Source organism: Asterias rubens, chromosome 10, assembly GCF_902459465.1.
Source record: "Asterias rubens chromosome 10, eAstRub1.3, whole genome shotgun sequence".
NCBI lineage: Eukaryota > Metazoa > Echinodermata > Asteroidea > Forcipulatida > Asteriidae > Asterias > Asterias rubens.
In genome coordinates this window covers 12,013,395-12,029,054 of record NC_047071.1, presented here as the reverse complement: position 1 = coordinate 12,029,054, position 15,660 = coordinate 12,013,395, and the positions used below count along the sequence as shown (strand labels likewise).

The window sequence follows — 15,660 nt, the reverse complement described above, 5'->3', positions numbered from 1 at the left end:
ATAAACAATAGTTGTAATGTGACGTATTCCACTAAGCCGCGCCCACCCCCTCCATCACGACGCGTATGGTTCGGTTTTTACCAAGAGTGGTTTTACTCGTGTCCTCATTATTTCTTACTTTTCTTACCCTTGTTCCATTTGTGTGCCTACTTGATGATGCACAATAAATGATATGTCTGTAAATTTGGTTAGACTCTTCAAATTAAAGAAGTAGAGCAGCTTTGGAAGTTTGGATAGTATATATAGAAGTTCACACGTTTCATGATCAGTTTTGACTGAGGACATTAGCCACTGCGCTGCCGGGCCACTTATGGAAAAATAAAACACTTTCTATCCTGTAAAATTTTAATATAAGAAGCGTACCATGGGCCTGTGTGGACTTCGCCAAGACTTTCGGATATATCTATAAAAATACTGCGACCTTTTGAAACCAAATAATATGAGTTAGTTTCTTCATTAATAAATTATTGAAATATTTTAAGGGTTCCCAAAACAATCCCCGTTTTTTAATAGGCTTTTCAATACTTCAAGGGGGCGGTATAACCATGGAGGTAGAGTAAAACAGACTTGGTGATTCTTTTGGGCTGTTGCAGAGAGTACCACAAAGATAAAAGATAAGGCAGCAGGAGAAAATGGGATGAAAATAAGCAGTCCATAGAGACTCAAACCCCACCCACTCACGAGTCATCACCTGATAAATATTCATACCACATCAATAGCTGTGAATTTCAGTTTATCGGGGGACGATCAATATCATCCTTCTTCCCGAGCTAAGTCCACACGAAGGTCAGTGGGTGCTGGGGGCCGGGTGGAACGAGGTTGAAACTTAATGCTTCGCTGTGTTTTGGTGGTTGGGACAATTACAAAAACACGGAGTGGATATCGATGTTCAGCAGTTATTTGGCCCATTGAAGAATAACATTACGGGGAAGGGTGAGATTTAATTATGCTTAGATTTCTCGTTTTGTTAGCAGAAAGGACTTCTTGTGGTGGGTTGGTTAAGATCAAGTGTGGAGGGAAGAAAATTTCTCCGATTGGTTGGTGGAGAGGGGGTCAGAGGCGGGGGCGGGGTTGGGCTGGGGGGGGGGGTGGTTACTCCTACCTAGAACCATAGAGCAAGGATTATCTCTTCCTTGTTATATGCTAGAACTATGAGGTTCGTTCCGCTATCTCGAAAGGCGGGGTTGGGCTAGAATTATTAGGACTTAGGTTTGTTCCGTTTTTAACGATAGTAGCAGAATGAACATGATGAACCATAGTTCTAGTTTGTTCTTGTAGGAGGGGGGGGGGGTTACTCCTAGATGAGATAAGGTTTGTTCCGCTATCGTAAACAGACGACCCTCGTTTTTTTTTTATAGTTATAGGAGTAGATGGGGGGGAGGAGGGGTTACTGCTGTAGCGAGGCTGGGAGAAATTTGTGGGGGCACTTAAAAAGTTAAACCCAGGGCTCCCCCCCTTGCTTTAAGATTGACTTGTCTTGGTCATTTTACTTGACTGCTGCAAGACCTGATGAAGCTTATCTTTCTTGATTGAGCATAGTTGCTCCCTCCTTGTTTACCTACCATAATTGTTTTGTCCATAAGCTTGATCGTTTATAAAATGTTACTTTTACATCTGCTCTAGCAATGCATAGGTCTCGGGTTAAGTGATTTGTCTGTGGACTTTTATTCACAGAACTAATGAAATTGAGGAAAAGTTTCCGTATGGCGCCACCACTTTTTCATTCGAAATAAAATAATATAGTATCTAATTTACCTGATTGATATATCCCTTTTTGTAAAAATGAGTGAAAAAGTGGTGGCTCCATACGGAAAGTTATCCGAAATTGAGTATGGTTGCAATGATCGTAACCCTTGTTCCTCCCGATGGCAGGAGGATCAAGGGTTCTGATCACCGAGTTGCAATAACGTAACCCTCGTCCCGACTGGGAGGAGGGTTTGTTTAATTGCAACTATGATCATCGCAACAATGAGTGTGTTTAATACACATCAGTGTATTGTATCAATTGTATCAATATCATCTTTAATTCAGGGTTCTTCATTTTGTTTTAAATAGTAAAATGGAGGGATATGATAGCACTGAGTATGAGGACAATCAGCCATCCGCAATGGAGGAGACATGTGAAGACACAGGCAGAAATAATACCAATGGAAAGAAGGGGTAATATTTAGCAGATTTTGTTTGCAAGTTTGTACAGTCTACACATTCTGTACTTATTCTGAAAACATATTCTGAAGATCATGGCAAAGCAGTCTATAGTGCGCTGACTGGACTCAAGTTCCTGGTGGCCAAGGTCATTGTGGTCTGGGTTCGAATCCCGGTCTTGACACTAAGTGTACATGTAATTGCACTCAACGAGTAACTTGGTTTGTTTGTTTGTTTGTTTGTTTGTTTGAATGATCTTCCCATCAAGGAAACTCGGCAAACTCCCACAAGGGATATAGGCCTAAACACCAAGCTGGCCGCAACAGCCAATCTCTCTCACAAACGTTTATGAATATAGCACAAATCAAGAAATTGTGATTCATTAACTAGACAACAATATTTATTTGTGTCATTGTGAAATCAGCGGTTAGCTGGGGGATTCGAACCCACATTAATGTGATTGCAAGTCCTGTAGTCTAACCACTTGACCACAACGACTTTAGATTCGTGTGAGTGTGAGGACAGAGATGGTTCTTGCAATAGTAGGCATTGAACCCACAGTATCCCACAGCAATTATAATTCTAACTCTAAAATATTTCTTATTATTTTGTTACAGCTCTTATGAAAACGTGCCCAGAATGGGTCTGCAAGGCAAGAGGTCTCGTATTAGATTTCAACCCTACAAAGGGCTCGGCACAAGAACATACAAGAACTCTGTCTTTGTAAGCAACATTGCATATGAGTTGACTGAGAAGCAATTCAAAGAGCTCTTTGAAGATAAAGGTATGCTCTTTGTAAAAGGGACATTATAAGCATGATTTCCAGTACCTTCTGTTCCATAATTGTATATCAGTGTGGAACAATATGTGCATGCAATAGGCACGCCACCCGATGGAATGTCCGGGTGGATTACACGTCAGTCAGCCAACTGACTGGAATATTGCTTAGCCCAGAACAAGTTTGCGAGTTAAAGCCATTGGACCCTTTCGGTTCATAAAACAAACAAAAAGTTCACAGATTTACAAATAACTTACAGGGTTTACAGAAGGCAATGGTGAAAGACTTCTCTTGAAATATTATTCCATGAAATGCTTTACTTTTTGAGAAAACAGCAAAACAATATAAATTCTCGTTAACGAGAATTACGGATTTATTTGAAACACATGTCATGACACGGCGAAACGCGCGGAAACAAGGGTGGGTTTTTCCGTTGTTTTCTCCCGACTCCGATGACCGATTGAGCCTAAATTTTCACAGGTTTGTAATTTGATATAGAAGTTGTGGTACACAAAGTGTGGGCCTTGGACAACACTGTTTACCGAAAGGGTCCAATGGCTTTAACATACAACATCTGACAAGGAGTTGATAATTGTAGACCGTATGATGAGATGTTCCAAAGATCCTGCTTATGTGCTTGGGCATATACAGATAGAATAACCAAATTTATTGATGTTTAACCATAACTGATCACTGTTTTTTTTCTTATATCAATATTTCCTTGCAGTTGGAAAAGTGAGCTTTTGTGAAATATTTCCTGAGCCAGATGGACTTTCAACGGTAACTATATATTATTTTGATTTCAAAACTCACTTGTTTGAATCTACATTTTTATAACAAATTGCTGGAAAATAGTTCTTTGTGTTATGTCTTAATTGTGTTTAACATGCTTTAATGTACCTAGAGGCTATTGTTTTGTTAAATGCACTCAACAATTCATTGTTACATTTTGAGGTCGTTTAAAGTTGTACATTCAAACGATCATTCGATCCCCAAAATGCTAGCATGTATCAATGTTACTGTTTATGAATTATAAGCAATCATTGTAATCGTTTCTGATTTTTTATTTTCTCTTTATAATGACTGGCTGGCCAATTAACTCATGGATTTGGGAAATTGATGCATTTCACAGGGGTGTGGGTGAGTAAAAATAGTTCTTTGTTTAGCCACTTAATAATGAAAATAATTTATTGATTTAAATTGTGCCCATGTGACCAAGCACATAGCAAAATTATCAAGAAAATATTTGGCTCCACTCGAGAGCGCCTGTCTGAACCAGGTGTAAGATTAAGTGTTGTTGTGAACGCACTAGATTTGACTTTGCCTTTTTTGCGGTTGTTTTGTAACAGGTGTGTCGAGTTTGAAAATGAAGAAGACGTTGAGAAATCAACAATTGTACTAAAGAAATTCCAGGTGCAAGGCAGGGGTCTCATCGTCAGGGATGTGAGTGGCATTTCTAAGGATTTGTTCCTAATTTAATCTTTAAAGTCTTCCTTTAAAATTGTAAAGCAGATGCCATGGCCTCGATCAGTTACCCTTTGTCTTGGTCTTGGTGCCTCTTCAAAAGTGTCCCATAGGCTTAAACATTTCCCAATAGAAGTGCCCTTTGCAAAATGAAAATGGCCTTGCCCTCTTTCCAGATCTTTTACCGAAAGGTTAGAATTTTTGTTTCAGACCACATAGTGTCAGTGATGAATCTCACCTCTATTAAGAAATAATTTTATTTACCTTTAGAAGGAAGGTAGAGGGTTGAGTTAAAAATCCCATATTGTTAATTGGATGCATGTTTTTATTCCCCATTTTAGGATCGAGATTTGACGTTCAGTTCACGGTACAGACCACAAGCCGCCTACAACCAACAACAACAATATCAACAACCGCCCTCCTCGATCGTCAACCCCCAAGTCCTGCATGGACTCGGTATTCAAAATGATGAAGTATCCGAAACCATCTTCATAGCTAAGGTAAGGCTGTGTTTTGATTGGCGGCTACAACTATGACTTGATCAACACGCCAACAAGCATTGGCTGCCCATAGCAACACCCTTACCAACAGCCATAGCCATGAAAACTTGTACAGTCACATTGTACAGGCCATAGCCCAATTTCACAAAGTCTGCAAGCACAAAAACTGGCTTAGCACGGAAAATTCCTGCTTAGTAGAACCAGGTTTCCAGCCCAAATTATATCAAGTTCACATTGTTGCAAATGGTGCCCTCTTCATATTAGCTCAACAGAATAATTTTTATATAGACAAGGGAGACCGCCAACATAGGGCAAGATAGCTCGGTTAGTACAGCGCTGGCATATCAATCCAGAGGTCAGTGATTCAAATCTCGCTCTTGTAAAATTGTCTTTGTTCACTCCCAAATCATGTTATATTGTTAATGTATAAAAGAGTCATCCTCTCTCACTATGTAACATAGCATTTTCTCTCCTTTACTACTTATCTATTTACTTTTGTCGTCTTTAGTTAGCCTGGTGCTTTAATTCTTTGTATTTTGTTAGCAGCATTTTGTAATGTCATTGTTTTCTTGTCTGTCTTGTCCTTGTTTCGAGATTCACTGTTTGTTTGTTTGTGTATGATAGCTGTTTTCTACAAGCCTCGGCTTACCCAGCCTCATGCATGTACTTTGATTTTATTACCTTTCTTTGTACTGATAAATTCTCATATTGAATTAATTTCCTTAAAGAGTATGGAATAAACGTAATATTGAATTGAATATTGTTGCAGACAGTTTTTACTACAGTAGAAAAAAAATGCTGCAAATTCAGACAGTATGAAACAGTGGTTTACACATTGACAAAACACAAACTTGACGTAAAAGGTTGACAGGTCCACTTGCCACTCCGTTTATCATTTCTTCAAAATTTCTCTGACTACACATTTCTATTTTGCAGCTTGCCGATGAGGTGGATCTACGGAAGTTGAAGGACGTGTTCTCATTGGCTGGTTTGGTCATGAACTGCGACATCTTAAGAGATAATGAAGGGTTGAGTATCGGCCTGGCAACCGTCACTTTTTCCTCTTGTGAGGAGGCAGTCAATGCTGTCTGTATCCTTTTGTTGCGTCTGAACCATTTATTAGCACAGTGGCTCCAAACTCATAGATTTGCCTAAACATAAACAGTACTTTATCCATTCCGGTCGTGTAGAAATAACAATGCGATTTTCTTCCTGTGGTTTAGAAGAGTTTTGAAAAGCGTGCAAAATCAAAGTCTCATCCAGATTCGGCAGCAAGCAAGTGTATGGTTAATTTAAACTATTATTCTTTATCCCAGAGGAAAGTTATTACATACATCTATTAAAGACACTGGACACTACTGGTAATTGGCAAAGTCTTCTCACTTGTTGTATCTCAACATATGAATAAAATAAAAAACTGTGAAAATTTGAGCTCAATTGGTCGTCGAAGTTGCGAGATAATAATGAAAGAAAAAAACACCCTTTTCAAGACCTCAAATTCTAAATCCGAGGTCTCGAAATCAAATTCGTGGTGGAAAATTACTTCTTTCTTTAAAACTACGCTACTTCAGAAGGAGCCGTTTCTCACAATGTTTTATACCATAAACAGCTCCCCATTACTCGTTACTTGCTTGGAGCAAAATTTTCCATTGTTTCCAATGTTAACATTTCATCCTGATTTATAAAACCAATTTTTGTGTTTCATGTTATTATCTTTTACACTTTTACTAAAAAAAAAGTTGATAAATGAACAATGTTAGCGATGTCTGGACGCTTTGTGATGATTATACAGAAAAAGATGTTGTCTAAAGGGTTCTTGTATCTTAGCCATCTTTTCCTTAAATGTTTGCTTTGCAGCTATGTTTGACAACCAACCTCTCTTCGATCAGAAAATGGCTGTCCGAATGGTATGTTAGTGGGGTATAGACTGTGCAAGTCTCGCAAGTACCTACACTTTTGTGTTATACTACAGTGACGTCCTGGATATCAGGGGCATTTTGGGGGCGAAATATCTTTAGAGCCTCTTAACTCAAATCTTACCTGCGTGCAAGAAGCCACTAATTTCAACAGATTCACATTTCATAGCAGCATACATTTTTCTGGGGTGGGTTTTGTTCGTCAAATGTCCCTCACGAATTTGTCATTTTCGTGAAATAATGCAGCTCCCAACATCAGGAAATTCCTGTTTTGATCGTGTTTCACAGTCTGCCGTGAGAACGCAAGATGTACGACGCGCATATCTTGTATTGCGTTTGCGTGTTAACACTGAGTTAGTAGTCAAGATACGGTGGCCAAGAATTACATTTTGTTTGTTTGTTTGTTTTGTTACAAGCGAATGTACACGTACACAGTGAGACTTCGATCAAAACAGGAATTTCTTTGTCTCATTGTTGTTCTAGGTTTTGTCTTAATAGCCAATGTTGAGACACTGCAGTTCCTCCTTGTTGCCTGAAGGAAATCAGGCTTTCACACTCTTTTGTGGATGTAATATTATGAGTTACATTAAACTTATAGAAGTAATTGCACCAAAATATACAATTTGACCAATACTATTGTTAAATTTGATTGTTTTCTATATTAATTTGTTTGTTTTGTGAAGAATAAGATCAAGAAGCCACAGGATTCTGCCAGTCGACTGCCCACTGAACTACCACGTATGTATCCATTTATCTTTTATTCACGCTCAAGAAATTTTATAAAATGGGGATGGGGGCTAGACATTCTTTTCAGTCGAGTAATTATTCAAATTATTTTGTTAAGAAAAGGAAATTCATGTGAAAGTTATATGTTGTTGTGCCATTACATATTTATTTGGTTTGCGGTAACACCATGTTTGTACTATCTACTTGCCAGGTAGATTCTGTTTTTTGAGAACTTGACTACCGCATAGTCGATTTTTCGGGATTTGGAAGCCCCTGAAAAGAACTTTCCTGCTTTTTAACTACTACCTGGGCGGAAGGTAGAATATCGTCCATGACAACTACTAATTTAGCTTTAGTGAAATGACGGGACTTCTCATAATAAACTTCACTGCAGAGTGAGTTCTTAATTGGTCTCAATGTCTCAACAAGTTTGCTCTAGTCATCGTCAGGATCTACCTTATTGATAAAAAAGATTTCAAAGCCCAATGAATTATCTTTAACATTGTTCTTGGTGTCTTTTCTCCAGAGGGACTTGGGTCCATCGGAGCGAACCTTCTGGCTAGAGAGGGTACGGCTGCAGGAGGGGATCGGCCATTGAACAGTCTAATGGGAGATGGGGCAATGGGTGGGACTCTGGGCGTTGCCAGCATGTATGGCAACAGAGTGCCTGACTATAACAGGGGAGGAGGGCACGGTTTTGACAGACCATACATGCCATACGGAGGTGAGGAACACTTTATTTATTATTAAAATGCACTGGACACTTTTGGCAATTAACTCAAAACAATTAATAGCATGAAACCTTGCTTTGTAATGAGTAATGGAAAGCTGTTGATAGTATAAAACATTGTGAGAAATGGCTCCCTCTGAAGTAACGTAGTTTTTGAGAACGAGGCAATTTCTCACTAAAATATTTTAATTTGATTTTGAGACCTCAAAATAAGATTTTACGGTCTCGAAATCAATCATTTGAAAGCACACAACTTGTGCAACAAGGGTCATTTTCTTCCATTATTCTCTCGCAACTTCGATGACTAATTGAGCTCAACATTTCACAGGTTTGATATTTTATGCACAGTTGAGATACAGCAAGTGAGAAGACTGATCTTTGACAATTACCAATAGTGTCCAGTGTCTTTAATTGATAAGCAAAGTGTGATGTCACAAAGCTAAGGTTTCTTTGCGATGTAAAATGTTGTCGACTACAGGGAAATTGTTGCTGGACTACAAGCCCGAGACCAGTGATATTGGACTCGGGGCCTATAAACTCATGACCAGACAAACCTGGTGGTGTTGTGTTTTTCAATTGAGTAATAATTCTTCTATTTCACGTGGTGTTCTCGGTCAATGATGTTACAGCTGAGTTGCCCCCAGATCTCCCTGTCCCTCACGCATGTAGATATTTCCCCAGCTGGCAATAAGGGCCCCATAATTAAACATGAGTAATTTTGGTTGATTTTCTTGCCCGTGATGACTTTGAAAAAAAAAGGGATCTGTTGCCCAAACTCGAGATAAAGACTAGTCTTAACTCTTTGTGAAATCCATCCATGAAATTTATCAGTGAGCCGGATTGCCACGAACAACAGAGGATATGACATGACCCCTGACACGGGTTACCCGGCGGACACTAGAGGGGGTTTCGGCGGTGGTCCCATGAGGGGATATGATGCTCACAGAGAATCTCAACAACCCTCAGCAGATGGACGGACACAGGTGTTTGTCAGAAATGTAAGTTGATTCCCCCTAGAGGTTAAGACTCCAGCAGCCAATTTCACGCAACTGCATAAGTCCACTTGCGCAACGTTTATGCAGTTGTGTAAAGTTTCTCGAAATCGGTGCCTGGCATCTTATTTCACTGCGATCATTGTGAAAACAAGATTCAATCGCTAAACTTATAATAATAATGACTAGTTCTTATATAGCGCATTCCACGATAACGTCTCGACCCACTTTACATTAGTGCCCTGGTCATTTGGCCAATACCATTCTTTTATTTTGTTTAGCTCCCTGGGGAGTATACTGCCCTGAGCTTACGTGACGCTCCAGTGGCTTTTTCATATACAATATCAACCTCCACCCTCGCAGGTACCCATTTATACCCCTGGAGAAGCAATTATAGTAAAGTATCTTGCTCAAGGACACAAGTGTCATGACAAGGATTCAAACCCACACTCCGATGAATATAGCCACCAATCTTACATGACAACCTATTTGAAATTCATCACAGAGTGTTTTTATAAACTATTGCAGTACCCATTTGCTGGTCATGCCATTAGGGAGGGAAGCTATAGGTTGATAATTCACCAACTTTCATCCCATTTTTTTTCTTCAGCTTTCTTCAGATCTCACTTGGGAGGAACTGAAGGATTCATTTAAGAAAGTCGGTGAGTGAAGTCAAAATATAAGTGTTGTGGGTTAATAAAGTATTATTTGTTTAGGATTATTTCCTTGTTTCAAGATTCAGTTTGTTTTCTTAAACCCTTTTCTTAAATTTTTTTTCTGAAAGATTGGAAGTAGAAATAGGGGAAGACAAAAGCTCAGGTATACAGATGCTGTTGCTATGGACATCGAGGTGCTTCCAACTGATATTCTTAACGAAACACTTTGGAGACCATTAATTTCTGCAGTAATTTTTTAAGCAATATTATGTGCTTACAGGGACACGTTGCCTTGGATCGGGCGAGTTGGTCTATGAAAAGTGTTTGAAAACGTTTGTTATCAAAAAGAAATATGGTTGGAAAAATGTTTTAAAAGTAGAATATAATGATCCACACAAATATGCCTCGAAATTGCACGTTTTTTTGCCAACTAACACGGTCGGCCATTTTGTGGACTCAAAAATATGACTCCATAAAATGGCGTGCCGTGTTGGTTAACGCTGTAGAAGGCATTGTGTCCCTTTAAGCAGCTCTATGAAATTGGGACTTGGTAACCGCAGATAATGAAACTAGATGGTATTCTTTCCTCTGCTTTGTAGGACCGGTTTACTTTGCTGAAATTAAGAAAGATAGCGATGGCACCTCAAGATGCATCGGCACAGTCAAGTTCTTCAACCCTCTCCATGCCCAGCAAGCCATTTGTATCCTTTAAAAGATTTGGCACTAATTTCTTTAAGAAATATTAATTTTGCGGGGGGTATAAAGAATATTATTTCAAGCCCGGTGGCTAGAGGAAGGGTTTGAGTTTGAATTTCATGCTTGTTCTCCTTGACCAGATTTTGTTCTTCTGTCTTCCAGTGTTACTGAATGGAAGTGTCCTGAAGGGGCGACGTATTGGAGTCACTATGGGTCGGTTCTAAGTCAAAGTTCCAACGGGTTTAGTATTAGGTCGATTGATCTCCAGGTGTTGGTTTCGTAACCATTTCCTCCTGTCTGACCATTCAACATCATTCACTGTTGGTTTTTAACTGATAAACACACTATTAAAGCCATCCTGCAATCCGTTAGTTCTGTGTATGGTCGTCTCAAATGGTTGGTCTACTCGCTGAATAATGGGACCAATAGTAGGAGGGTTAATAGTAATGAACTGTTGAATCGTAGTCAGCATACAGGTCCTGTGACTCTGCTAGGGTCAAAATGTTAGGCCATTTTTGGCAGGTCATGAGAGTTGTCTCTTTTTTCATCAAAAGAAATTGCTGTGTCTGTTTAAACAATAAGTTTACTGTTTTCTATTTTAAGTTACTTTGTTCTTTGATGTCGAAGGATTTTAACCTCTTTCTGTCGATACTAATAACAATAAAGCGGAATTAATAAATGGTTAGAGTTAGGGTTACCAAACGTATCTATTAAGAGCCTCGAAGGGCTTTGCTAGTACAATTTAGAAAAAAGCCAAAGAACAGTAGGATAAAAGCAACACAGCAAAAATAACAACACTCACAATTTAACAGTAGTCGGTCTTAAAAGTACTTGGGGTTTCTTTTAGTACACATATATTTTTTTATTATAAATTTGTAGTCAAGGGAAGAAAGTTTTTTATGAAGGGTTTCTAATGCTCGGCATTTCTGTATGTTTATTGAAAATTTAAAAGGTAACAACCCTGTAATGTTTACAAAAGCTGTGTTCAAAAACAATCAGTGAGCTTGTAGTGTTGAGGCAAAGGCCCACAAGTTGTGTCTGTACTTTCCAAAGGTAGTCAAAAAACTGCTTTTTGGTTTTTAGCTCACTTTGTTTATGATGAAAGTCACATTTTAGCATTGGAATTTTACCGGTGAAATTCACCAATCTTTAAATTTCAAGCAGGTCCACAGGTTGTGTCTGTATTTGTAAAATATTTTAATTCACAATAGAAGTCGAAAAGTGTTTTCTGGTGAGCTCACTTTGTCAATGATAAAAGTCACTATTTTTGGCGTAGAACTTTTTATATTTTTTGCAAGAGGAAATCTTGCAATCTTTAAGTTTCAACCAGAAAATGTTTGCATTGATCATGAGGTCTCATCAATATTTTCCTAACGTAAAAGCCCTGTCAAGTTTGTAACTGTCGATACGTTAGAATCGTTATTTGTAAGGTTATTTCGTTTTCCAAGAAAGTCACTCCAAACACTTCTTGCATCATCAAAAACTTAAAAATTACAAATTTGTGGAAGTCAATTAAAAGTTTGTTTGGTCTGAACCAAAATGTGAAAGACGGTTTTTCCTCCCCATGAATGTCAAGGTCATTGTATATTTGTGAGATCCTTGTGTAGTATATAAAAACCCATGTAGAAAGTCCCCATATTTCCAGGTTTTGGTAAAGGAAACCTTTTAAAAGCGGTCCTGGTTGGTTTCAATGCTTTTTCTTGCTATGCATCATGTATTGTCATCAATTGCCCCAATAAACCTGGGCAAAGTTCATAGCACTCCTTATTCCAAATTTCCCTGCTAATTATAACTCCATAGCTGATAAGCAAGGAAATTGGATGGTCAGCTTGCACGCTCCCCGAAGATTTGTATTGTTACATCATTCATTTTCATACAGTAAGCGAAGGTGTGCTTACGGTTAGCAGGGCTATGAACTAAAAACTTGCACAGTAGGCCTAAGCACAAATTCTGCCATTGAGTAGCTCAATGAAATTTGGCCAAGACATTATCTTGGTTGTGTCATTTTGGGAGTCATCATCATTATGTGTGAGGCATTGCAAATTTTAGACAGCGACTCCCAACATTGTGAGAGTGGCATGGTCACAGCAAGGGTTACAGGTTTGTCCACCATACCATGTTTTGCAACTAATAGTTGAGCTTTCTTTTTTGTACACAAGTTACAGGTTTTTTTGTTGTTACACCTTGTACTTGTCTCATACCAACAAAATAGTTGTTATGGTTTGTCAGGCTACATTCTGTCTTGTCAGGCTACATTCTGTCTTGTCAGCATTGCAAGGGTTTTTTGTTTGGTTACAAAGGTTCATTGTTGTCCTAGTACTTCTGGATTGACAGAGAGGTTTTCTGCTCGGTTGTATGTTTTTGTTACTGGTTTGTCACGTTACATCATGTCACGATTTAACTACGGTATTGAAACTTTTACCTGCATGGTTCTACGGTTATGGGCTTCTCACACTAAACCATATGTTGTCGGAGAGTTTCCTGTTATGGTACATGTCTTCTTGTTACCAATACATGGGTTACCCACATTGTGACTATGGTCACATCATGTCTTGTAACCAAGGAAAGTGTGTCCTCTGGTACAAGTTTGTAACCATCCATTCATGCCTCCGTTAGTCTTGTGCAGGGTTTCCTACACAATGTCACAGTCTTTTGGTTACAAACACATGGTTTAATTATTCTATCATGGAACAGTGAATGGTGTGTCAACTTTCGTTAAGGAAGAATGGGTCTTTGTTAGAACATTTTGTCTTCTAGTGGGAGTTCAAGGGTCAAGGGAATTGTGTCGTTCAGGTGTTGAAAATCCAGAGGAGAAGAAGTTGGCGTGGATGTGCAGCAACGAATGGTTCTTTTTGAACGAATATTCATCGAGTGGGACAGGTAAGTAGGATATCAGCAATTTGTCTGTAAGGGTAGGTATATTCACATATGCATATTTCTCAAACTTTCTTTGCAGTTGTGGAGTAGTGCTATATATTGTTTCTTAAAAGGCGAGTAAAAGTGTTGCCTAGGAATTTTGGGTGGTTATTATTTGATACAAAAAGTCTACCGATTGTATTGTGGGAGATCCGATAGTCGCTAGCTAGAACCATGACCTTTGTATTCTAGAGCAGATGTCTGACCACTAGACCATGAAATTGCCCCGGATCTAGAGGCAGCTCTAATCCTAGCAGCGGGTACGGCAACATTATAACCGACTTTAAACATGCTAAGTACATGTAAGTAAGGTTTGCAGTGACACTGTGTAAGAAATCTCTTTTTGAGTAGTGGTGGCTCTAAAAGAACCATTTTGATCAGTAAAAGCTCACAGCAGAGTCTAGCATTCTCCAGCAGACGGTCAAAGTACACCAATTGAAACATCGAGTAGAAACCAGCTTCGGTCAGAGCCGCACACTCAAAGAGATTCCCTTTATGGTGTCACCACAAAACTTACTTGGCACTTCCATTAAGGAATAGACCTCATGCTGCCTCCATCTTGCATGTACCTTGTGGTGAATAACAAATAATGCATGCTAATAATCATTTTGCAAATAGGAACCAGACTATTTTGTTCTTCCAGCCTCGGTTTGGTAATATTGAGAAACTCAAGATGGCTGCACCATGATAAAGGTCTATAGCTCCAAGTCTTGCATTATCCCTCCCAAGCAGCCCTGGGGAAAAAACTTGCATGCTGGACCCACTTGGCGGGACCAGAAGGCAGATTGCTTTACAGGTAAATGAATGTGTTTGGGGCACAATTCTAATGGTATGAACAGATGTTCCCTGGACCCACACACGAAAGATTGAAACATTCTGAAAATGAACACATGCGAAGATCATACGTATTCAAACGGTATGAAGCTTGGAATCGGTTTTACCCGTATGCTGATGTGTATAAAGCACTGTACTTGGTACGCCCCCTCCCTCAATCATGTGAAAAGAAGTTATTTGCGGTGAGTACACATTTTAATTAGGCCAATTTGTAGTGTACATAATCTATCTGATGTTAAATGACAGCTTTGTACAATTTTCTTTTACGCATTCTTAAAATTTCCCTTATCCAAGGTTTGACTATGATGAAATGGGACATTCAATAAATGTAATGAGCATTTACAACAAAAGAAGTTTGTGTATTTGTAGTTTTATTTGTTTGGAGTTGAACTTAATCATCTTTCTCATTACTTGGGACTTTTCCTCTACTTTTTAAAGCCTGGTCATTATGTGCGAATGCAATATGAATTGGGGCTAAATCAATCACACAAACCATCTCTGCCCTCACAGGTACCCCTTTATACCCCTGGGTGATGAGAAGCAATTACAGTTAAAGGGTATGTACTTTTTCCTAACAAAAAACACAATGTCCACAGATTTAGATTAAACTTACGCAGTTTGAAGATTATGATAGTAGAAAGCTTCCCTTCACATTTTACTTACTGAGGTGCTGTAGTTTTTTGAGAAATGAGTAAAAGTAATAATTTTCGTCTCAGTTTTAGCATGTAAAAACGTATTAACAAGTTATGCTATGGTTTTGGTATAATATCCTAACTGGTTAAGGGGATTTTACATGCTAAAATAATTTTGGTCTCATGAGACCAAAATAATTTTGTGACTTGTGTTACTCATTTCTCAAAAACTACACAACCACAGTTAGTAATATTTTCAGGGAAGCTTTCCACTGTCATTATCTTCCAACCCTGTAAGTTTAATGTAAATCTGTGGACATTTTGAAAAAGTACTTGAATCCTTGCTCAAGGACACAAGTGTCATGACCAGGATTCGAACCTACACCCTGATGACTCGGCCATCAAAACTGCGGCCACAACACCCTACATGTTGAGTGCATGCAGCGGATTATTAGGCAAACAAGGATTCAACGAAATTCTGAATTGGGTCAAGTCCTACTTATCCATATAGATAAATACCAATACAGAACACAACAGCTTACATTGTACAGCTTATATGGCTGGCTAGTGTTTAACCACTTTTGTTTTAATATGCACAGATCACGCCACTGTCCCAGTTGTCAACCCCCTCCCACACCCCAACAGATAATGACAGTAAAATGGTTTACCCTAAAT

General features: G+C 38.8%; 1 protein-coding gene across 1 annotated transcript; it reads left to right on the top strand.

Annotated features, from left to right (window-relative positions):
• Window positions 1-697: 697 nt before the first annotated feature.
• On the top strand, window positions 698-14,869 carry LOC117295321 (heterogeneous nuclear ribonucleoprotein M-like). The gene is made up of 15 exons (XM_033777895.1): window positions 698-933; window positions 2,056-2,160; window positions 2,763-2,929; window positions 3,651-3,703; window positions 4,056-4,063; window positions 4,273-4,366; window positions 4,729-4,887; window positions 5,824-5,977; window positions 6,745-6,794; window positions 7,487-7,541; window positions 8,056-8,253; window positions 9,091-9,257; window positions 9,862-9,913; window positions 10,507-10,608; window positions 10,766-14,869. Exons 2-15 carry the CDS (start codon window positions 2,060-2,062, stop codon window positions 10,825-10,827), a joined length of 1,422 nt encoding a protein of 473 aa, XP_033633786.1. The 5' UTR covers window positions 698-933; window positions 2,056-2,059; the 3' UTR covers window positions 10,828-14,869.
• Window positions 14,870-15,660: the final 791 nt, after the last annotated feature.

Bases quoted from the DNA above. Each gene is read 5' to 3' on its own strand.
- LOC117295321 (XM_033777895.1), top strand. From the start codon at position 2,060: ATGGAGGGATATGATAGCACTGAGTATGAGGACAATCAGCCATCCGCA. The intron at 4,888-5,823 runs GTAAGGCTGTGT...TCTATTTTGCAG, and splicing joins AAACCATCTTCATAGCTAAG to CTTGCCGATGAGGTGGATCT. The intron at 5,978-6,744 runs GTATCCTTTTGT...TTTGCTTTGCAG, and splicing joins GGAGGCAGTCAATGCTGTCT to CTATGTTTGACAACCAACCT.